The sequence below is a fragment of the Drosophila arizonae genome, chromosome 4 (genome assembly GCF_054131065.1).
Source record: "Drosophila arizonae isolate 15081-1271.41 chromosome 4, UAZ_ARI_1.0, whole genome shotgun sequence".
NCBI classification, from domain to species: domain Eukaryota; kingdom Metazoa; phylum Arthropoda; class Insecta; order Diptera; family Drosophilidae; genus Drosophila; species Drosophila arizonae.
Window position 1 is genome coordinate 10162258 of NC_142924.1, and position 24394 is coordinate 10186651.

The 24394-nt window shown below is 44.4% G+C and overlaps 1 protein-coding gene across 1 annotated transcript in view; it reads left to right on the plus strand.

Moving 5' to 3' along the window:
• bru3 (CUGBP Elav-like family member bruno 3) overlaps positions 1 to 24394 on the plus strand; it is a 157027-nt gene that overhangs the window by 95189 nt on the left and 37444 nt on the right. Inside the window, 1 exon segment of the mRNA XM_089467251.1 lies at positions 6852 to 6931. Within this exon segment, the coding sequence (XP_089323377.1) occupies positions 6852 to 6931 (80 nt within the window).

Here is a 24394-nt window from a genome sequence, read left to right on the forward strand (position 1 = left end):
GTTTGAGCGGCTTTTAAATCTTTGCTGTGCGAGTTTATTTAGGCGGTTGATTTTACGCTTTTTCCCCAATCCCCAATCCCAAATTCCCAATTCCCAAACCTCATGGCCTGAGTTTTTGCGCCGCCCCGCATTCGCAAAGCTTTAAAGCGTATTTAAAGTCTGTCCCTGCCGGCCCGAGGCTATTCCAAAACTGTGTTTGTAAATGGCTGTTGATTGAGGAATTCGTAACTAATTGTATGTGCCAAGGAAATGCTGCTTATATAACGCAGGCGAAGCGAGTTTCACTCTGCTTCTTTCGATACATTTTAATCCTTTTATACAACATTGTAGTGGCTCGAACAAAAAAGGGTTAACAGCCCATCAGTCAGCTCGAATCGTTGGCCAACGGCATCCTTCGGCCGATCCTACAAACAACAAAAGGGACACTTTTACGTATAAGTCAACGAAATAGTAAATAACAAGTGGAAGACAACAACTGGAGACGGCAACTGGCAACTGGCAACTGGCAACTAAACAAGAGCAACAAAATTTTTCGGCTGCGCTTAACAAATGTTACACAAAGCGTCGCATCAGACGGACGAATGGACGGCCGGAGGACAACAACTGAGCCTGACTATTTGGCCAACTGGCTGGTTGACTGCGTCCGTCCTTCGAGTCCAGCTACAGCTGCTTGCTCTGCTTCTACTGCTGCTGCTGCTGCTGCTGCTGCTGCTTCTGTTGGTGTCATTTGTTAAAGAGGCTTGTCAACATGCCTTATAACAAGCCGGCTACGGTTTGCTCTCCAACTGTATCTCTGCTTCGCCTGTAAAGTGGCCGATGGCAGTTGAGTCTTGGGTGGCCCAACCCAACCCAAAAAAGCCGAAAGCAATAATATTTTAGCTTTTGTTATAGGTTTTTCAAGCTGGCAACAGCAGATCGCAGCGAACGCCTGGCTGTTTGTATTTTTGTAGCATACTTTTGTGCATTATTTGCAAAGCACTTGCAGAAAAGCAGTCCGACTTGGCTTTTCAATTTGCCAGCCAGGGGAGACATTTTGTTTGCCTGTATACACAAAATATTATATTCTTAATTGGTGTTTATTGTGTGTCACACACACACACACACACACACACAAACCGACACTTATTTGTATTGTAAAGGCCAAACGCACACATTCACACTTGGAGACGTTACGCACTCGAGAGTGCCATAAAAATGTCAACGCTGCATTCTGGCCAAGTATTAAATTGTTCGGGCCACAACAAAAAGCATAGACAACTTGCCTTTGCCTTGTTCAAATGTAATTTGCAGCTCTCCTTTATCTACATATATATGTTTTTTTTTTTTCGAAACACATCCCTGCGGCCAGAGCAAATGCAATGCCAGCTCTGAATGCTTGTCCAGCTGCTCTTTTCATATACATATATATACCTCTCTCTCTCTCTCTCTCTCTTTGTCTTTCTCCCTCTCTTTGTTTGGCTCGCAGGCAAATTTCATTCAAACAAAAAGTTTTGTATCTCTCTTGCCGTGCATGTGACTGTGTGTGTCTGTGTGTGTGTGTGTGTGTGTGTGCGGTAAATTGCTTATGAAATTGCAATTTGAGCTCACTCTGTATATGCTGGTCACTGATTTTTATTTAATTTCGCCTACGGATGCCACAAAATATGTATGTGTGGCCACACACAGAGACACACACACACACACACACACACAGTGAGTGCAAAATGTATTACATTACATGAGACACACGGCATAAATTTCAACTATTTTGCATATTCAGTTCAAGTGGACAGCTGAGCCATTCACTCACTCACTCACTCAGTCACTCACTCACTCACTCAGTCAGTCAGTTTGACAGTTTATCAGTTCGTTGGGCAATAAAATGTATTATGAACTAAATTTGTATGGACAGCCCGAACTCAAGTTTCTTTCATTTCATTTTTGTTTTTTGCCAAATGTTATTAACTGTAGTTGCAAATCCTGGCTAAATCCATTGGCTCATGCCGGCTCTGTAGGCTTTCGGAAAAACTTTTTACCTTTTGTTTATGTGCTAGCCAAAAACTTTTTTGCTCTCTCCCAAATCAAGAATAATGGTCCCATTGCAGATTCCAGATACTGTGCGTGTGTGTGCGAGTGTGTGGGAATCTCATATGTATGCTGTCTTTTTGATTTGTATGCAAAGTGTTAAGGTTCATGCTAAGCCAAAAAAGGAGTTCAATTTCAGCATCCGCTTCAGCTTCAGCTTCAGCTCCACTCGTAGCACAACGAAGGAGAGAAATTGGCTTGTTTGTCTTTTGCAAGTTGAGTCTATTTGCAATTGTAGTTGACCATATTGATAAGCTTCCACAGACTTCATTAGAGACGTGCGTTCCCCAGCAAACTTTTGTGTGAGCAAAAGTTCAAGCCGAAGTCATAAATTGGGCTTCAATGGATTTGTGGCAACAACATCATATATCAATTCTTGATTGGAGTTCACTTAAAGCTGCGCAAATTGATGAGAAAAAACTCGGCCTGAACTATGAGAAAGATATATGGAAAGTCTTCGTAGTAGGGAAAGCCAAAGCGACGTGAAGTTCTTATATCAGATAAAAGAGACCCAATCCACCCTAAAGTGTTTTCTTGCTCTTCCCCTCATTGTGCCCCAAATATCAATATAATTCAGTCAATTTTCCATATTGCCAAACACAACATGCAGCAATACGCAATCAAAACTCTGTTTAAAGCGATTTACTATGGGTCTGCTGGCAAAAGTTAAAGCAACTAATTCGCTTTTGCCAATCTCATTATTTGGACTGATTTTTGTTTTTTTGCTTTATTTTCATTGCAGCTTGTTTTTGTTGCTGCTTGCATATGTTGACCATGTTGTTTGGTTGAGTTTATTTGATTTTTGTTGCGGCGCTACGAAAAATGTTGTCCATTTATGGTAAAATGCATTCAACTGTGAGTGTCATGAGGCAAATGCAATTTGCAGAGCTGCAATTGCAGCAGCAACAGCAACAGCAGCAGCAACAGCAACAGCAACAACTGGTGACATCCTTTGCGTATGGCATTACCTTGTTTGTGTGTATGTGTGTGTGCATATAGTTGATATGGTTGTGCGTGTGTGTATCTGTGTGTGAGTGTGGCAGGGCTCATCATTGGTGCACAGTGGCACATGCATCAAACAAATTCGATAGCGTTGCTTTCTGGCTACTGGCCAAGGCTGCTGCCGCATAATAAGCGTAAACGTTGGCTAACAAGATTCATGCAACGCTGTTGTGCCCCGGAGGCAAACATGCAATGGCCATCAACGTGTCCTGTCCAACGTCGCCAGTCCACTTCCACACACACACACACACACACAATCACATACATACACACACACACACACAGTCAAGCGTCGACGCGACTGAATGGCAAATTGCGAATTGCGAACGAAGCGCGCTTAATGCAACTTTGTTGCTCGGTTGATGTTGCTGCTGCTGTTGCTGCTGCTGCTGCTGTTGTCAGCTTCGTTGGGGCAGCGATTGAAAAATCCCACTTGGGCGTTTTTAATTGGATTTTAAAATACTTGTCCCATGCAGGCTGGCCAGAGAGCTACAGCAGCAGCCAGCAGCAGCAGCCAGCAATGACCATAGCCATAACACGAGCATCAACCTCAGCTCTGACTCCTCCTCCCCGCTGCTCTGCCCCCTGCTCCACTGTCGCTCTCAGCCAATGGTTCAGCAAGAACATATCGACCAGCAGACGTTGGTCAGCAGTCAGGGGCTCAACACGCTCGTTATCCTTGTTTTCTGATGCTGCTGCTCCTGCTGTCCCTCCTGCTGCTCTCCCTCCTCCTGCTACTGCTGCTGCTGCTGCTGCTGTTGTGCACAATTTGGTTACGTGTTTGACCTGCGGCGATTTTTCATAGCAGAGCCCAGTTTATATTTTTTGCTGCTGCTGCTGTTGTTGTTGTTGTTGTTGTTGCTGCTGTTGTGGTGGTGGTGTAGAGCCCATACATTAATGGCATTGCGAAATTTGTATTGCAAATGTCACTAAGGGTCGGCCAAATGAATCCCAGCCATAAATATAATCACATGTGTTTTTCCTTACCACAAACACAATCGCCCAGCTTTATTCGCATGCCACGTGAAATGCGATACAGACATTGCGGATCTATGCCAGCTTAGTTGTTGACCTCTTCCGCTATAATGTGGCAAGTTGAGTTTCATTTAAATGAGAGCTCTGACTGTCTTCGGCATAATTATGATCATTAGCATATTTGATTAAAAAGTCTCATTAGGATTTGAGTGCGGAGCCCTCGCGCGCTGACAGTTGGCTGCATCATTTCACGCCTCAACGGAAGTTGCTTAAGAATACAGCAGAGCAGCATGAAAACAGCTGAGAGTCGAGAAACAGATTTTAATTTCAACTAATTGCCAAGTCGCTGTTACCTGGCAGGTAAATAGCGAAGCAGCTGGCAACTGCAGCATGCGGCATGCGGCATGCAGCATGCAGCATGCAGCCAGGCGACGCTTAAGTAATTAAAGCTTGCACTTCGTTAGCTTTAAAGGGCGAGAGTCCTTGGCTCCTCCAGTCTGCCTGCCTCCTGCCTAATTGTAGCAAGTGTCCGGCTCTGCGCTTGATTGTATGTAAATGCAATCCGAATGTCTTTATGTCTCTGCCTCAAAGCAAAAGTTGTCTTTCAGCTCGGACTTTGCCTGGCTTTGGCAGGACTAATTTACTTTTAATTATTATAATGACTTGAAGTTCGACAAATTGGCCCTAATGCGAGTTAGTGCGTCAGCGCAGACAAATGACATCCTGCACAAGGTAAATAATCAACGCAGCACAGGACATCAAGAAAGAGTTCAGGCTGTCCATGTTTAATGAATGCTCAAGTACTTTAGCTCAGGCTAATCAGTTGAGCACTTGGAGCACTTGGAGCACTTTGATTTGAGGCAGACAAATTGCTCAAGAGCTGTCAGCTTTTGGCTGATATAATAATGCTTATAATGATATATGCTTTAACAATTAACGAAGGTGTCTTTTTGGGCTCGCATAACTTCCAAAGTCCACGGCCTTAGGAAAATATTTTTCTTTTACGCAAGTTATGCTAAGAAAAATAAATTTCACATAAACAAAAACAGAAAAAAAAACAAAGAAAAAACAACACAATCACAAACAAAAGCTAAATAAAAAAAATTGAAAAAAATGAACAAAAAGCACACAAAATCAAAATGCTTAGCAATTGCTTTGCTTTTTTAGCTTTTGTTATATACTTTATTCGGTCTTCTTTTTTTCGTGCTCGGCCTGGCATTCAGCATTTTTCTGCCCCGCCTCCGTCGCCCTTTTGAGCTCTTTTTCTGCGTCGCAATGTTGCTGGATTAACAGGCAACAAAATATATATTTTTTTATTTGTATTGTTTAGCAGCGCTGATTCGCGCCCAGCCTCAGCCCCTCCCTCCCTTCGCATGGCCGGCCTGTGGGATTGTCCAACTGTTGTCTGTAGGGCGCAGGATTTTGTTGTCACTTCAACACACACACACACACACACAAAATACATATAAAAATGAAACAAGTGCAAAAGTGGCAGCAAAACAAAAATCCACTTGAATTTTTTACACTGTATTTTTTGTACATTTGCAACACGATAAAAAACACAGAAGGGAACACAAAAAAAGAAGGGAAAATAGAAACAAAATATAAAAATCTTGTTCCTGTTTGCACGCGAAATTTGCGCTTGTCTGCCTTACGGCTTGTCAGCTCGCATGTTGCACGGTTTTAGGCGGGATTTGTTGCGCGCTCGCACTGCATGCCACATGCCACATGCCCCGGCGTCAACTACAAAGGCAAAGGCAACGGCAATGGCAACGGCAGCGGCAGCAACAGCCGGAGTTCGCAATTTAGGCAGCGCAACTGCCTGACAAATAGATGGGCGGGTGAATGGTATTTCTCCTCCCCCCTCCTCCTCTTCTATTGTTGTTGTTTTCCTTCTCTTGAGGGTCTTAATTTTTACCATTGTTGCTATTGTTGCTGCTGTTGCTGTTGCTGTTGCTATTTCCCCCAAGCGCCAAAGCCCGAGTGAAGGTTAAGCTCTACGCGGAGATCAACTCTCAAAGGCCTAGATTAATTCCTGAGGGTTTCCGCCAGACTCTCAAAGTGCGAACTTGCTTTAAATGGGGCAAGCTGACTTTTAAATGCAGAAACATAATTTGTTTAATTGTTTAAGGCTGTCAAACAGGTTGAGCAAATAGTGGGAGATTCATGAGGTCAAAATTAATGCTAGTCAGGGTATCTTGTAGTCGTGCATACCCCAGCAAACACACGCTCATTGCTTTCTGTAATCTTTTGTGGTTATTGCCTGTGTATTAAATTAGCATAAATGATTTTTAATAATTATACTCATGAAGCTGCGCTCATCATTGTGGCCTGGCCACGCCCCGTTTCAGCGGCAGCACCGCCTCCACACTGCGAGCAGCTGGCGCACAAATTACAAAATAATGAGCGCCAAGTGCGATGTTTTTTTTATTATTATTATTTATTCTTCTCCATTCTTATTATTATATATATATATACATATATATTTTTTTGTTGGTTTGAATTTAACATTCAGCGTCCGGCCGACTATTATTTTTATATAACGGCTGCTGTGCCTGCTCCATATTGGCCTTTCGTGGCAGAAAATGCTTTTTAATTGCACTTAAAATTTTATTTAAATGCGACGCACACATGCGCCAGCTGCCTGCCAGCAATTGCACACGATTCTTGTTAAGCGTCTGCGAAGTCAAGGGGCTGAAGCAGAACTTAACTGAAATACTCTTGATAACGAGCGTGTATCGAGAAGAGTTGTACATATGCATGTGTATGTGTGTATGCTTACTTAATTGTATTGTTTGCTTTACTTTCAGGCTGCGCTTTCGTCAAATTCGGTTCCCAACAGGAGGCTCAGTCTGCAATAACCAATTTGCACGGAAGCCAAACTATGCCGGTAAGTGTCTATCCCTAGATATATATATATAAACTGTGCTATACATAGCTAAAGAGATTTTGAAGTCAAAGTTCAGGCTTCAGTTTACATAAAGATCTTCAATTTCACTTTGTAAATCCAACAACAATTGAATTTGAATGGAAATTTAAGCTCTAAATTGAAGTTGATGTTGGAAGTTTTTATTTTTTATTTTTTACTTTTGCGCGCTGCTGTCAATTCCCACGCCTCTTTGTGTGTTAGTTGACCAAGTTTGGCAAATAAAAATCTGAAGCCTTAAATAATTTTTAAGCTTCTATACGAGTATTTTCTTTTATTTCTCACACACAATTTTGTTTTCCATTTGTCATGAACAAGCGCCTGAGTGTGTGGTGTGTGTGTGTGGGAGAGAGAGAGAACCCAACTAATGAAATTTCCAACCTGAAGTACTTAAGGAGCTGCCTTGTTGTTTGTTGTACAACAATCGTTGTTGTTGTTGCCGTGGAAAAGTACTTAACAAACTTCATTTAAGCTTCAAGTGGCAGGAGCCCCAAGTTTCCTTTGGCCACGTCTTAAAAATAAACTCGAATTAAATTAAATAGCGAGCACAAATTATTATTATAATATGCTCTCCTTGGCGCCACTTCAATGGGAAATCAGGAGCACACTCGGCTCTAATTTTCTCAACAACAAAAATGAAATAAAATAAAATAAAATAAATATACAAATCACAGCATCAAATTGTTTGACAACCGAGAAGCCGCCTAAAAGTTCTTTTTCTCTTTCTTTCATTTTTCGTTTCGTTTCATTTTTTTTCTCTCTCTCTCTCTTTTTTTTCTCTTGAGTCTTTGTGCAACGATTTTGTTCCGATGACTGACTTCATTATGCAGACATTTTGTAAGAAAATACCATATAACTACATATATATATATTTAAATGTATATCTGTGTGCGTGTGTGTGTGTGTGTGCTCTATGACAACGTTGCTCTGCTCTGGCCTCATCGCGGTGCGGGAATTATTTTTTCTTGTGCGAAAATAAATGAAATTTGCATGACACTTGAGTTATTTTGCACGTAAATTGCTTCTTTTGACAAACAACACAGGCAAATATACAAAACCAGTCAACGAGCGGACAGCAAGGGGGGGCGTGGCAGGCGGGCGCAGCAGTAAGAGAGAGAGCAGGATTAAAGCAAACTGAAATGGTTGCCATTGTTGTATTTTTGGTGTTTACATCAGTGCAGCGAACAGAACGTTGCCAAGTCAACTTCATCTCCCTCTCTCTCTCTCACTCACTCACTCACACTCTATCTGTCTCTTTCCATAAGAGTGCAGAGCCGTGCACGAGCATCCTGTCCGCTTGCCTCCTGCTAGCCCGCTTCAAGTTCTGGCGGCTGCTTTATTTACCACTCAGATTCTTGCCTGGCTTTACGCAAGGCGAAGGCGAATTTTCCATTTTCGGTTCATGTAGCTACGTGCGTGTGTGTGTGAGTGTTTGAGTGTATCTATTTGCGTGCTGTGCCTCTCTACGCGCTTCTCAGTCGCGTTGCCCAACTCGTTGTCGCATTTAAATTCAAATTCAAATATTGTTGATGAAATTTGTTGCTTAATTTGCAATTTAGATGCGTTTTTAAACAAACGACCCGGTTTACCCGAGCCTCGTCTCTCTCTCTCTCCCTCTCATTCTCTGCCCCTCTGCCTCTCTACTCCTAGCCCTTTAGCCAAATCATGTGTTTACTTAGGCGGAACTTCTTGCTGATAATGAAGATGCTGATGATGCCCATGATGATGATGACGTTGATGATGGCGCCAGTCGCGTAATTACAGCTGCCTGACGCCAACGCATAGCATTGCCTTGGCTTGGCTTTGCTTAGGAGGAATAGCAAAATCAATGCAACCACGCCGCAGGACAAGCACACATTTTTTCCCCTTTACGATAACACAAGTTTTCCGGTGGTAACGCAACCCTAAAACGATGACTTCAGGCAGGCGGGCCCTCCCCCCGACCAGCCGCCCGCCCGCACGTATGAATAAAAACTTCAAAAACATAGCCGCAAGTGAGGCGCAACTAGAGGCCAAAACAAATACGACGCAAATACAAATCCAAATGCAATCGAAATCAGGCAAACAGTCGCCGTCCGGGCCCTAAGTCAATTTCAATATTTCACAGAACGTCACATTTTACAGCTGATTGCCGTCAATCCGGCTAAAATCAAAGCATGTCCCGAGGGCGGCTATGTGTGTTGCGGAGATAGAGATACAGATCTGAAGAGGCAGCTCCCTGCTAATGCAATGCTAATTTTATCCTGCTTTTGGCCCAAGCACTTATTATTCCTCTCCTTTTTTTACTATAGAAAGAGAATGAAAAAACTCACACACACACACACAGTTGCCAGTGCCATTTCCATTTCCATTTAACATGCTCCGCTTGCTTTGCGGCTGTTTTCTAATTAGCGACTCACGAAAGTATGGCCCGCCCCTGCGAGGCGGGATGGAGCTCGGTGAGACGCACTCGGCACTGCTGCAGGCCTACAATCAACTGCACTTCAGCCATGTCGCTCTGACCTGCCACGCCCATGTCCATGTAGACGCCCACGGGCCGTACAGCTTAACAGCGACAGCTGCAATTTTTCACCTGGCCAATTTTTAAGATGAGCAGCTGAGCAGATGAGCAGGCGAGCATCAGCAGCACCCAGAACGCCCCCCAAAGAGACGAAGCTGGCAAATTGCGAGCTAGCGTGAAGGCAAGACAAAAAAATTCAGAACGGAGCAGGGCAAGAAAATGAACGTAGCAATTTCTGTTACGTTTTTTTTTTTTTTGTAATTTTAAGAGCGCGTGTTTTTCTTCTTCTGCTTCTTTTTTAGCTGCCTGCACATTAAGCATTTTAATGTCAGTTAGGCAGGTCGGCGTGTGTGGGCCTGGGCCTGGAAGTGGGAGGGGCGAGGGATGGCAACTGTGCGGCTGGCAAGTTGGCAGTTGTAATTGCAATTTGGCATTACGACGTCTGGTAGCAGCTAGCAGGTAGCAGGTAGCTGGTAGCCAGGTAGCAGGTAATTAGCGCAAAACGACGCGCCAGCTGTTGTATAAAATTTTTAGTAGCTTGCACAAAAGTACGCTACACTTTTGCTCCTGCATATATTAATTATACAACGGGCCGGAGCCAAATTGCTAAGTGCAACAACAACAACAATTGCAGAGCAGCAGCAGCAGCAAAAAATTGATTGCCTACCTGCAGGCGTCAAAGTTGGCAGCAGCAGCAGCAGCAGCAGGAGCCGTAGCAGCAGGAGCAGCAGCAGACAAACCGCAAGTTAATTTCAAGCTTAACAAAGTTTTTTCTCGGCCTCGGCTCGGCCTCCGCACCTTCGCACCTCCGCTCGGACGCTGAGGCTTGGCTTTCAGTTTGATGTACCACAAAAAGCTTTTAAAAATTTTTTGATTACGCCAAACCTTAAGCAGCTTACGCACGCCCCCCGCACACGGCCAGACCAGCACTCATTAAAAAGGAATTTACAATCGTGCGACCAGAATCAGCTCGCCGAGCTGCCCAACGTGGACAGTTTCTATTTTGGCCCGGCTCGGCACAACATGCCCATTCGGTTTGGCCGCTGTTAATCCTCTGGCACTCAACATGTTATAAGTCGCTTTTAGTGCGGTTTTGCAAGCGTTTTCTAAACACAGCCACAGTCGCAAAAAAATGGAAGGAAATAGTGGCAGCGCCTAGTCGACGCAGTGCATACCCTATACGAATGGCGCAGAATTGAAATCTGAAAAAGCCCTGGCAAAGTTTTCATTAAATATAAACTGAAGTAGAAAGTCATAAAAAATATGAATATGAAACCCACCGCAGCCACGCGACTTCAGCTAGTCGCATGGACCACACGCTGTGCTGCAGGGTATTAAAAAAGTTTACAGTTGTAAACAATAATTTCGTATTCACTCAACACAACACATTCGCTTTTTTCCACACATTTGCATAAGCCGCTGATGCGATTTTTTTTTCTCGCTGTCGCTTCACCGACTAGGTGAGTGTTGTGTATGTGTGAGTGTTGTGAGTGTGTGTGTGTTGTGTGTAAATGCGGCTTAGAAGCGTGGGCGTGGCTGCTTGTTAATGAAAGCGCGCGCATGCATTAAAGCTGCTCTCTAAATGCTTTTGATTGGCGAAGCGCAAAAGCGCCCCGGCAAAAGCAAAAATGGCCATCAGCTGCTGCAGAGATTGACCAGGAGGCGGCGAAGGTGGAGTCAAATACATAAATAAATATATTTTAAATTACAGTCAAAGTGACATAAAAACTTAGACCGAAGCGCCCGCACAGCGCCGAATAAATTAGGCAATTAGCATTTTTTCTCTCTCCATCTCTCACTCTCTCTCTCTCTCTTCAGCTTCAGTTACTTTTTTTCTTGTTTGCTTTTCGCTGGGCAGTAATTGTTTGTACAGCCCAGTGGGGCGGGGCCTGACATTTGCATTTGCCAGCTGGTTGAAAGTCAACAAACTAACTGTTTGCTTAGATGAATTAAGAACGCAAAAAGCACGAGAGATGCTCAGGCTCAACTCTAACTGGAAATCTCCCCCTCCCTCTCTCACTCCCCACACCAACTCCCAGTCGAGTGAAGGCCGAGTTTAGGAAATGCGAAGCTGCCTCAAAGCACATCAAACGCAAAGTTCTGCAAATTAATAAGCGCGAATATGAGTCAAGCAGGCCGAGCGGCTTATTTATATACAATGACGAGATTACAAGGAAGGCTAAAAATACGCAAATGAGCAGCAGCATTGGGGAGTAAATCGACACTGCCACTGCCTAAATAGATCGTTAGACAACTACACAAATTAAATACATACAAATTATATACATAACATCTAAAGCCTCTGCTGAAGTGAGTCCATGTTAAAGGCATTTTGGGTGCACAGATTTAAAAATTGCTTACGCTACGGGAGCTACAAGGAAAAAGAAACTCACACACACACCCACACACACACAACTAACAACAACAATAATGCCAACGATAACAAGAACGACAGCACACACACACCCACACACACTCACATACATACGCATATCGGGCTGCGACGCGCTGCTGAGTTTTTCTGCTGTTTTCTATTGTTCGCAGCTGCTGCACATTAGAAATTCAACTTCGTCTACTTTTAGGCGCTGAACAACAACCAACAACAGCAACAACAACAATAGCAACAACCTACAACAACAACAACAGCAGCCAAACAATGGCGTGTGAATTAAAATAGAAACAGAGTCCGGGCGTCTGCTGGTCGACATCTTAACACAGCCAAGGTGCGAGCGCTGTGAGTGTGTGCGTGGGTGTGTGTGTGTGTGTGTGTGTATCGGCGCTCAAGCGTTAAGACAGCCAGCGGCGCCATATTGGACGCCATTTTTGTCAAGTCACATTAAGCGATGCGTCTGCCTGACGAAAATTGAACGCTTTCGCAAGACGCGAGAAAATTGTTGTATAAATAAAAGCATAATTGATGCGAGCCCAGAAACAAAAGCAGCCCAAGCAGAACACTTGGCGCTTGGCATATGTTGCGCCAATTCAGCCATGAGCCAGAGCGCAAACTATGCGGCTGCAAAGCTGCGGCTGATGGACTAGGCGATGCCCTGTAAATGAGTGAAACTGAAATGTGTTTAAAACCCGTGAGAGTCTCTGTCTTTCAGGCAATGCTAGTCTGGCCTGGTTTGGCCTGGCCTGGCTCCTCAGCTCTTGGCAGCGCATGGCCATTGCATTGCCAGCTTAACACACTTTTGATTGCTGGGTATAAAAAACCGAACCGAACTGAAGTGGGTTTAAAAAAAGCAACCACTCGCGCACACAAATTTGTTGCTTTTGCATATTTTACGGGCGCTCGTTTGGCTGAACGGACTACGAAAACAGGTTGGCAGCGCGCATATCATTTTTGGCTCGTCGCAGCGTATTTACGTGCCGCGATGCGTTGGCATTGGCATTTTTCACTTCTTTTGCTGCTCAGCTTGAGTTTCTTTTATTGCCCCGCAAACGATGTGCGCCAGCCTCCCCTCTCACTCACCTCCCACCTCTCTCACCCACCTCTCTCTCTCTCTCTCTGTCTCTCCCGTGTGTTGTCAGCTTGCAGATTTCGTTCGCTGCTTTCTTTTCATTTTTTTTCTTTTTACACATGACGATGTGAAATTAATTTGAAATTTAAATGCGCGTTTTGGCAGCTGCGAAATGTCTTTGATGATTTCGTTTGCCTTTAAACGGCATGTGCTACACGCATTTGTATTTGTGTTGCGGCGCTCGTGTTTGTATTTGTATTTGCATTGGTAGTGGTATCTCTGGCCGTATTTGTGCTGCATAATGAGCGTGGCGTGACAGCGAATTCCTCATTGCATATTTTCAAGGTGTCACCCTGTTATTTTTCAAAGTAGCACCAGGACTCCATTTGCTTGATTGAAGTGCCGGAAATTTTATTAAAAGCTGATATAGAGACATTAAACGGAGGTGAACTGGATGGCTATAGAAGAAGATGTGACTATATTCTGAGAAAATTCAATATGGAATTTAGAAGATTATATAGGCTTGTGGCTCCATTAAGTTCATACACGAAATCTTCTGTCTGCTTTTCTTTCACTTCTGTTTTCGCTATAAATCGATCGAGTTTCGGCCGTGTCTCTGACATTTTCACAACTCATTTGTTGCCGCTCAACACATTGGCCAATAAGCGGGCAACCATATGCCGCCACAGCCTGGCTACAGTACATAACTCTTGCGGCTGCAAGGGCTGGGCAGGGGGCGGCGGGCAGGGGTGATGGGCAGACCATTACCACCACTAAATCAGTGATGTTTAGCATATTAGACACATGCACAGGGGCCAATCTGTTTGCTGTGCTCGGCTGCCTCGCACTCACCCACTCTCGATATTGATTTGGCAGCGCCGAGTCGCTCGCCCCGCTCCGCTCCGCTCAGCTCAGCTCAGCCCAGCCTGCCAACAATTTCAATTTTGCTCCAGCGGCGCAAATCCAAACACCGCTGCCTGGCGCACACACAATTTTGCCGGCATTGCCTGCAGACGCACCACTCCAGCCACCGCCGTCTGCCTAAAGCCACTTTTTCGGTAAACTAATTTTCTTGCTTCAATATCTTGACAGTGAAATTGGCACGACGCTGGCAAAACGCAATCAAACCAACACACACGCGTACCCAGTGTGCGTGTGTGTGTGTGTATTGGTATATAAATAAGCAGTGTATACTTTTAAGGTGGCGATACCTTTGCTACCTTTTGCCCAACTGTTTGCTATTGACATCACGTTTCGTTTAAGCCAAAAAGGAAAAAGAAAGGAAGGAAAAATGAGGAAAAACTGAGCCACTGAGCCACGCCCAGCTCTTCAGAGCGAGCCACGGCAAGCTGTGCCATAAATTTCTGGTTTAGTCACCGGAAATTTAAGCCAAGTCGCCAAGTTGCTTATTAAAAACTTGTCGTAGCACAAAAAAAAAAAATGAAAACAGTAAAAAAAGGAGAGCTCGAACAGAAAGTGTCCTTTTGCGCGAAATAAAAATCTCACATTTCCTAGGCGCATAAAAGGCACATCGTAATGGCTGCTGCTGGCTCGGCGTGCCACATAAAAATCTGATGGCTGTTAAAAGCGCAAAACTTCCGGCTTTTTGTGTTCGGAAACGGGCTGCGTGCATCATTAAAACTGACATCGCGAGTGTCGCGTGCGGCGGCAACCCGAAAAAGTATGCAACATAAAAATGCTTGCAGCTGCGCTGCAATTTGCTGCCATCTACTTGTCTCTCGCCTGTCTGTCTGTCTGGCTGTCCAACTTGCCAAACAGCACGTTATAAACAATTTTAATAGACTTGCTTAAGAGCAAGCATTGGCCAAACAGCCAATCCAGCTGAAGCCGTCTACACCTCTCGACTGGCCCTGGACAACATTGTCGACTGTTGCAGCTGCAGCTGCGTTCATTGTCTTTTGCATACTGCCCTCTCTCTCTCTCTCTCACTCACTCTCTCTTTATTTCTTTTTGGCATTTTCTTCAGCTTGCGCTGGTCGTTGTCGTTGTCTACGTGCTGCAAGTGGCGTCCAATGCGGCGGCTACTTAATTTAATGCACGTCTGTTTGCATAAGCCCAAACCTTTTTGAATCGACAACGACGCGCACTCCAAAGGCGAACGCATCATCAATGTATGAGCACGTTCCGCTGCCTGCAGCAAGCTGCAACTGCAACAGCAGCAGCCGAAGAGCAGCAGCAGCAGCAGTGCAAATGATGAGCAAACTTCGATTCGGATGCGAATGCAGACAACGTCTGAGCATCAACTTTAATGAGCCACACGAATTTGCCAGAAATTGAAAGCTGACGTGATTTGTCTAAGAATTTCAAAGAAGAAGAGGAAACCCTTCGAGTCAACCTACTATAATCTAGCTGCCATCAAATGCAAGTTAATTGCAGCAGTAAACGAAAACATTTCAATCTTTAAAATCGACAAGAATTCCGCTTTGGCTTGGAGTGGAAACACGTAGAACTTCGACGATATCATTTCCGGCATGTCTGGCTTTCTGTTCCCATTTACCTTCATACAAAAAAATGTTGTCAATTTTTGTTCTTGTTTTTTGTCTTTATTTTGATTTTGTTGTTTTTTCTTTTTCTTTTTTTTTTGTGTTTTGTTTTGTGGCAAAAGTTTTGCGGCGTTGTCTCTGCGCTGCTTGTCAAGTTTTGTTGAGTTGTTTGTTCTGCTGCCGCTGCCTTGCGGCTGCTGCCGCTGTTGCATGCCTCGAGGCGTTGTCAGCTGAGCTGGCTTTGTGTGGCATTGCTTTTAAGTTAATAGTGCTGCATATTTTGTGGCAACTACTCCCGCAGGTATTTCGCATGCTTTTAAAGCAACCAACTGAGCTCACAGCCAAACTCTTTTCCAATTCCTATGCCCTGCATGGACTGAGAGCGTTTAAATGGGGTTGTCTGTTTGTTTAACTAATATGGATATATAAATTTATTTTTAAGGCTTTGCTTAGCTTAGCAGACAATTTCTTGTAGACTTTTAAAGGAATGCATAAATAAAGAAATTTAAAATCAAGTAAAAATGCATCCTGATTTTCGATACAAACTTTCAATTCAAGATCAAGATATGGAAACCTTACATTTACTTAAATTCTGAAACACAGACTTAAAGTTTAAGGGGCTACTTCATACACTCTAGGTGAAGATCGGAGCCAGGAGAGTAGACTAGACCTAGCAGCTTGCTTTTATTTGAAGCTCCCTCTTCATTAACTTTAGATCAGAATCACATTATTTCTACATATTTCCCTTAATTCAAATCAATATTCAGATGAAATTATTCCCATACTAAGCAAACTCTCAAAATATTTCGCAAGCAATTGAGCCCGGCTTTAGGGTATCTTGCGCTCTTAGTGCTGCTAGCTAATTTTTGTTTGGCTGCTGCTTCAGATTCTTATCGCACAGCCAAAACACTTCAACTTAAAGGGCCAGCCTTTTTCCGGTCTTCCGCCTTCCGCCCTCCGCCCACCGCCCACAGCCAGCAGCGGGCGTCTTACCCCTTCCTTGTTGGCCACGTTTACGTGCCAATGATGACAATTGCTTTTCTTGGGGGCCGAGCGCGCGCGGCTTCGATTTCGACTTGGGCTTTGCCTTTGGCCCGTTTTCTTTCATTCCTATTTCGGCTTCTATTTCTTTTTCGTTTTTTTGTTTTGCACGTCGTCGTCATCGTTTTCGTTGGTTTTTCGCCGCTTGTCTACAATTTCAATAAAATTTTATTAACGAATTCCGGCGACGGTCGGCGGCGGCGATGACAAGGCAGGACTGCGGCGTCCATGCGAATTTTTATACCTTCGACTCGGAATGCCGAATCGATATTATTATTACAATAACAACAACGCAGCGCTGCACGAACAACAACAATCAGAACGGGTACGGCAACGGCAACGGCAACGGCAACAGCAACGGCAACTGTAGCAATTGCCTGTCAGCATTGTACTTGTCGATTTTGCAGCTTACTTTGCTGGCAATGCATACTTTTAAGGCGCTTTGACAATTCTTTTTATCTGCGCCAGGACGACGACGCGACGCGGCTGAGGAGGCGGACGTCGCTTGTTTGTTTGTCATTTACGCCCCACTCCACGGCTGCGCTTTCGGGAGGGGCCCCTGGTGGGGCCAAGTTGAAAGCCCGCAGTTCAATTCTCAATGGCGCAGCAGTTTTCTTTCCTTCTAATGGCGGCATTTCCGTTTGCCAGTCGTCGCCAGCGTCGTTCTCCCTCTCCCTCTCCCTCGCGTTCTCTCTCTCTCTCTCGCTCAGCTTACCGAAAGTTGACATCAATTTTTGCTCAATTTTATTATTTTCATCTTCATTTTCGCAGCGACCGCGCTCAAATCTATAATTGTATTTATGTCAACTTTTTAAATAGATGATGTGCTTAGTGCGCGCGCTCTCCCACTCACACTCACTGCTGCCGTCTCCCTCTCGCACTCTCGCGGGAATATCTGGCATTATAATAATGACTTTGCCTTTGCGATAACGACTTACGGAAACGTTTGGGCATGTCATTAGCATTGGCCCGCACTAGAAATTTGTCTTGAGACGATATTATTAATAGAGTGAAACACATCGGGCGAATTTATTGGGCGCCACGGCGAGCCGTGCTATGCAAAATAGCTGGCGAAATTTATGTGCACAGTTCCTAAGTGCAATATAAATTAAAAGTGTAAGGACAAAGCCTGGGGCAACGCTGCGTATGAGTAATGCAGCTGAATAAAGGAAGGGAGAAATAAAGTGGGCAAGTACGCTGCAGGAAAAACCTTAGTATTGCCAAGGAAATCTTCTTTTAAAAGTGCTTAAAGCATAGCCAAATAAATTTATTACAATTAAAATAAATGTTAATTAGCTTTAAAATCTAGCTTAAACTCAGCCCAGCTAGCAGATCAAGGCCTTAGCTACTCAGGGAAAGTCGTCTACTACATCTGCAATCATATGGTAGACTACTCTAGGATTAATCTGTTATCCAAGTGGCACAGCAATTCGACATTAAATGCATTGCACCACTCGAGAAACCGAAAAGCCGCAGCCACGATTTGCAATGCTCGCATGCAATTAAAGTCTCTGGCGCTATCTGGCCAGTAAAGTTTGTGTACAAAAACCATTTTTGACTTTTAGCACACACCCACACACACACACACACACACGCACACGCATGGGCAGAAAGAACAACAGCAGGCAGTCCAAAAACTATCAACTGTAATCAAGTTGTGTAGCCTAAAGCTGAAGCACACTAAAAGCAAAAGCTGCTAAAAAGCATTAAGGCGCTGCCGCTGCTGCTGCTGCTGCTGCTGCAGGCAACAACAAAAAAAAAGCTATAGACGGAAGTCGGCAGACATTAGTGCCAAAAGTGCGTCACAAACAATATTTCCGTATCAACAACAACAGCAGCAACAACAACAACAATGGCAATAGCTAAAGGATGCGCTGGGCATAGCCTAGACACTTTTTAAGAGATTAAATTTTTGGGGCGGTCTCAGTGTCTGTGTCCAAAGCTCTACAGCAGCATTTACCGTAAGCACATGCACACACACACACATACACTTGCACACCCACACATATGAGCCGCTCACAAACTTTTGCCAAACAACAATGGCTGTCGAGTGGGTTGAGCGGGACAGCATCGGGTATATGCAACTAAAATAGCCAGCAGCATTTTTGCGTTTGCGTTGTTTAAACATGCGCAAAGTTCAGGGTTTGAACTTTTATCAAACATACGCCATGCCGAACCAGGCACAGCAAGCATACTTTTAGGGTTACAGCAGCAGTAACAGCAACAACAACTTCCTCCTCCTCCATGAAGAACAAGTGGAGCAACATAGCCGAGCTTTGGGAACGTCCATGTAAAGCAACTATCAGCGCCTGGGGCACAGCTTGTTATTTCAGCTTGGCTCACTTCCTTGTTCCATAGATACCAACACACCAAAAAAAAAAAGAGGACATTAAGGAAATTACCCAAAAATTAGTAATAGCAGAGTATAAATTACTATAACTCTAAAGGCTGAGGCTGGGGCTGAGCCAGAGAGCCACAAGCACTCGTACTTATAGTAAAGATTTCCGAGCGATTTCAGATGCGGCCAGAAGCGAGAAATCATTTAGAAATTAGCTGCGGGAACAACTCAAATAGAAAATTAAAATAATTTGCCGTTTTACGCATTTTTGCATGCCATAAATATTTCATGAGGCGGCAGCCGCAAAAACTGACAGCTGTCAAAACGCGCGACTGTTTCAAAATGTAAAATGCTAACGCAGAAACCAACATGGAATACATTAGTTCAAACCCTACGGGATATACTTGTCAGTATATATACAGCTGTGTATCTGTGTTTGTGTGTGTGTGTGTGTGTTTGTGTGTGTTTGTATCTGTGTATAGCGCGCTTTCAATTTTCATTTAGACAAGCTTGATGACTGTCAAATGCTGTTTGTGTCTTGGGCGCTGTGAGTGACTGGGCCAGAGAGTGGGCGTGTCGCCGGCGCCGGCGCTGGCAGAGTATGCAACAAATAACACAAAATTTTTAACACGAAATCTTTTAATCCCAATGAACTGTGGCTGTCCATTCGAGTGCCTGCGACTCGACGCGGCCAGACAGCAACGTGGATTTCGTTTCGTGTCCAAAACAAACGTCGCAGGCATTTACTTAATCGACAAGGGATTAGGTTGCACCAGCCACCAGCTGCACAGATTGCAGAAGGAGGGTGCCGGGGCGCTGAGGGTGCTTCTAGAATGCTTCCATTTGTGTGTGCTGGCCACTTTAAATTGAGAATTATTGTCGCAAACAACTGTCTGGGCAGCAGCAGCAGCAGCAGGAGCAGCAGCAGCAGGCACAGGACAGAAATCGCATTGCTGAAGCACTGAAGCACTGAGGCAACGGGCCTTGATAAGGATATATTGTGTCTCACGCAGTTGGACAGCTTTAATCTGGGGTTACGCTCGGACCCTCGGATTCACATAGCGTACGTGCTTAATTTTGTTTGCACTTTTAAGCCCAGTCCAGCACAGTCCTGGCCAGCTGCTCTGCCGCCTGCAGTTAGGCTACAAAAATCACGCAGCAGGCGTTGCCGGGTCACAAGGATACGGAGCGCAGGATACGATGCCAGCGGCCGCATGCGCTTGCCAAGGATTAGCGCTGATTGAAATTGCAAATGAAAATTTATTTTTACTGCGTACTCCACTACCCCCCGCAGCCTCGCTTCCTGCCACTCCCACTGGCACTGGCCTGGCAGGACAAATGTTAGTTTAGCTCAGAGCTCTTCCAGCTCTGCGAGCTCAGGCAGTGGGGCACGCCGGGTCAAAGCGCATTGTATTAAAATTTAATTGAGTAACTGACATTTTATTTTTGTATAATTAAATTAAGCCCCGGCTTAGCGTTTGATTTTAATTTGTGCGACATTTGTCTGCTGCATGTGCCGCACAACAACAATTGGCCCACGCCCACGCCCACGCCCACGTCCCCATCCTGCCTCTGTCTGTCCATTATTTTGCCATTAAAATTTGTTTATATACATATCAATACGGCTCCACGACTGGCCGCAGGATTAGTTGCAAAAATTATGTTAAGTTCGCTCGTTTTATTTTTTATTTACACAAAGCCTAGGCGCTGGCGTTGCCACATAATTTATTGGCCGGCCCCAGCTGCGCAGCTGCTGTGCCGCTCCTGTTCTAGGCATTATTGGCCATCAAGGGCTTAACAAATTGATTGGCCAGCGCCAGGGAATGGAAGGGTGGGCGACTGAATAATATGCAAATTAATTTGATGAGCAGAAGCAAATACAAAGGCAATAACACGTTGACAGTGTTGCAAAATGCAGTTGTATTAGCTGAGGTGTTGAAAAACTACAACTAAACTAAAATAACAACTCTGACCCACTATTCAAAAATATTACAAATCATATTCTATAGATCGATCAGTATTGCAAAAGTTCAAACAAAAACAATTTATATAAAAAAAAAATTATATAAAAAAAAGAGCAATTGCAATAAATTAAAAAAAAAATAAAAGTAAAAAAAAAAATAAAAGAATGCAAAATCTGAAATATGAAAATATGGCTTATATTTTTGAAACTATTGAAATTATCTGTATTGAAAAAGTCTTGCAGAATGTAGCTCTTGTCTTCAGTATATAGAAATTAATGATAGATATGTAAAGAACCATAGCTTATAAATAATTAAAAGTTTTTCCAAGATTTTCAGAGGTCAAAAAGTATATGAAAACCAATATACTCTAAAAATATTCTTGAGCAAGTATACGAAACTATATAATATATCTTTTAGCTCACCAATTTTGTGCTACACTTTAAGCTGCAGCTCTTCTTCCATTCCCAGCGAAGCTCGTTTAGGGTCGAGCGCACAGGGCTGATTAAGCAACTAAAGCCAGATCGCACACTCATTAGCTCATTCGACTGTTTGAGCTATGGATAACATTACAATGTAATGTCGAGCATTTGGCCCTTTGCTGAGCAAATATTAGCAGCGTTGCCCACTTTTTTTCGTCTTTTAGTATTATAATAAAAATTTCATTATTTTAACAAACAGAGCGCGCAAAAATTATTAGCACACGCGATGCGGTAGGTGGGTTAGGTGGGTCGCTGCTGGCTGGTCCAGGAGGGGTTCGACGGCGACTTACAATGTTTTTAATTAAAAAATCCTTTGGTCAAGCAATTACGAGCTACATTAAAACAAACACGAAGGGCGCCCCAAACAGAGAACTAACATAGAGTGCCGGAGAGTGGGAGAGGGTGGGAGCTGGGTGAGTGCTGAGTGAGTGCTGGAGGGGGTGCCACATTACTAACAGCAATATGTACGAGTCTTATATTATATATTAACAGCGGAGCTTTCATCTCGCATTTTGTCGGTCCGTGGCCTGACCTAAGTAAATATTAATAAAACATATTAATATAAACGGAAACTGGAACGACGGACTACGGACGGACGGACCGACCCGACGGCTATTTGCATGTAATCCCCGTAATGCATAAAACCTTTGCAGACTTTTAAGCGCCGGCGCCATCAATATATATGCGAGCTTAAGACAATTTGAAATATTTGCATAGCTTTAAATGCGACTTAAGCTGAAGCATGTGAGCGAGAAAATGGGAATAGGCAGGGTACGGCGTAGTGTATGGGGCGTGTTGGGGCGTGTGGGGGCGTGTGGGGGTGTGGGATACGCATATCTCATGTGGCCATTATTTAAGTGCCCGGCCACACCTTTAAATGACTTTTGCATTAATTTATTGCATACTTTTAGGCGCGCTGTCATTACAATTAAGCCCAGGTAGGCAGCTAACTGTACATGTATGTGTGTGTGTGTCTGTGTGTGTGTGTGTGTGAGCTGAGCAACAACGTCCACTTCGTAGGCTTACTTAAAAATTACATAAATTTTGCTTTATTGTGGCGCTTGTGTGGGACGCAGCAGACGTAAGCCAGAGCCGTAAGCCTTAGATCAGATCTTTGGCAAAAACCCCATACATAAAGTATGCAATTAAATTTTCACTTAAACGATTATCACATAAATCCAGAGGCCAAGCCAAACGTGTTTGCATTTAAATTAAAAGAGCCATTTTTCTTCGTGTGTGCAGGCGAGTCCCTGCCTCTGCATGTGTAGACGAGTGTGTGTGTGTGTATGTGTGTGTGGTGCGAGAGGCCTTAACCACAAGGATCCCGCCCACCTTATGATAACACCATTACAGCAGCAAGAACACGTATGCTTCATGTGGCTGGCAGTTATCTGCCTTGAACCGCAAACGCCTAGCACGTAGGCACACACACAAACACAAATACATACACACTCAGGCGCGCAGTCAGATGTCTGTGTGAGGCGAACCCGTTGTATATATTTGCTTATGTTAATTGCCGTTGAATCCATTTCCATTAAGATGCAAGTCCTGCCACTGACGATAATTCCATACCCACCCCGCCACACACACACACACACACACACACGCACACAGCATAATTGCCAGCCAGGATGGCAGGATAGCTGAAAGTATGCCTTGACCAGGCCAACGTTAAGCTACGTCCGATGCCTTCATCCCGCTGTTGCTTTTCAATATGCACAGCAATATCCTTTGGTAAACACACACACACACACACACAGAGAAGGCGGGTCCTGGACCAAAGACCCGGCCATGCCATTATATTATACAATAACAACACAGAAAAAGCCATGGCATACCAAGTTGGGCGCTAATGCAAGGCATGTTTCTTGCACCCCCGCACCACCCCTCCGCCACGCCCACACCACTCCCACTCACACTCTCTTCACTCTAGTCGCCCACTTTGGTACGTGCTCTTACATATTAGTCAACTTCATAATTTTTAATTGATACATAAAATTTCGTTCAAATATTAGCGAAGTAGTCGAGCTAGCTGCCGTCGAGTGGCTGGCGACGGGGGTGGGGAGGCGGCGTGTGGGCGTGTCCGCGGGCATCTTGAGTGACAGCTTAGCGTTGTAAAGCTCAGTTTATTATGCATGGAAGGACGTGCTGGCTTGGGCTTTCGCCTTGGATTATCAGCAGGCCTCAAAGCTTACGTCTTGCTAGCCCACCCCCCCTTTCCTCTCCCCACTCCACAGCCAGGGCGACTCTCAAAAGTTGTTTGATCTGCTGTCACATTTTAGGCGAACTTTTGAGCAAGTTGCAAACAGTTTCGCCTATTTTTAGCCCCATCTATCAAGCATGTTTATCTAGGCGCATGCAGAGCTTATGCCAACCACATTGCCCACAGCTGATATCATATTCATGTGGCAATCGGAATAGAGGCGAATGTGCTCATTCATAGCTCTCTCTGCTGATAGATCGCCGAGATACTCCACATGCTATCATCTATGTATCTCTCTCAATTATAGAGCTACCTCTCAGTGCAAGTAAGTGTGGCTGTCTACAATTTAAGAGCTGTTGCACTTCGGCTCGCATCCGCAGCCCCAAAAAGTAGGCAACACTTTAGACATTTCGACTGTTTGCATACATTTAGCCCGTCGCCAGGCTGCGAGTCAAAAGCGAATTCTTTTTTTTTTTTCGCCTTCAGTTTTAGCATTTTCATCGTTTCTTTACAGTTTTTTCCACTCTTTCTTTTTTTGGGCACTCTGGCAGCATCACAGTGCTTGGCACTCAACCGCAAATGCATTTCAACGTAAAGTTTTTAAACAAATATTTGCTCAACTTGCCGGCGCGGGGGCTGTGGCGCGGTGGAGGCGTGGCAGCAGCTACACGGTTGATTTTCTTGTTTTTTATTTGCTTCTTTTTTTTTTTTTTTTTTTGCTGCGCACCGGCATTCAAACAATGCACAGCCAGGCGAACTGGCGGCCAGGAGCTGCCTGCTAGCCAGCCATAAAATGAGCAACGGTGCGCCGTGCGGTATGCAACAGTTTTTTCTTTTTGCTCTGTGTCTGTTGCACAGCCTTTCATATTTACGCCCGGCAGCAGCAGCAGCCGTAGCCGTAGCCGTAGCCGTAGCCGCAGCAGCGAGGCAAACAAAT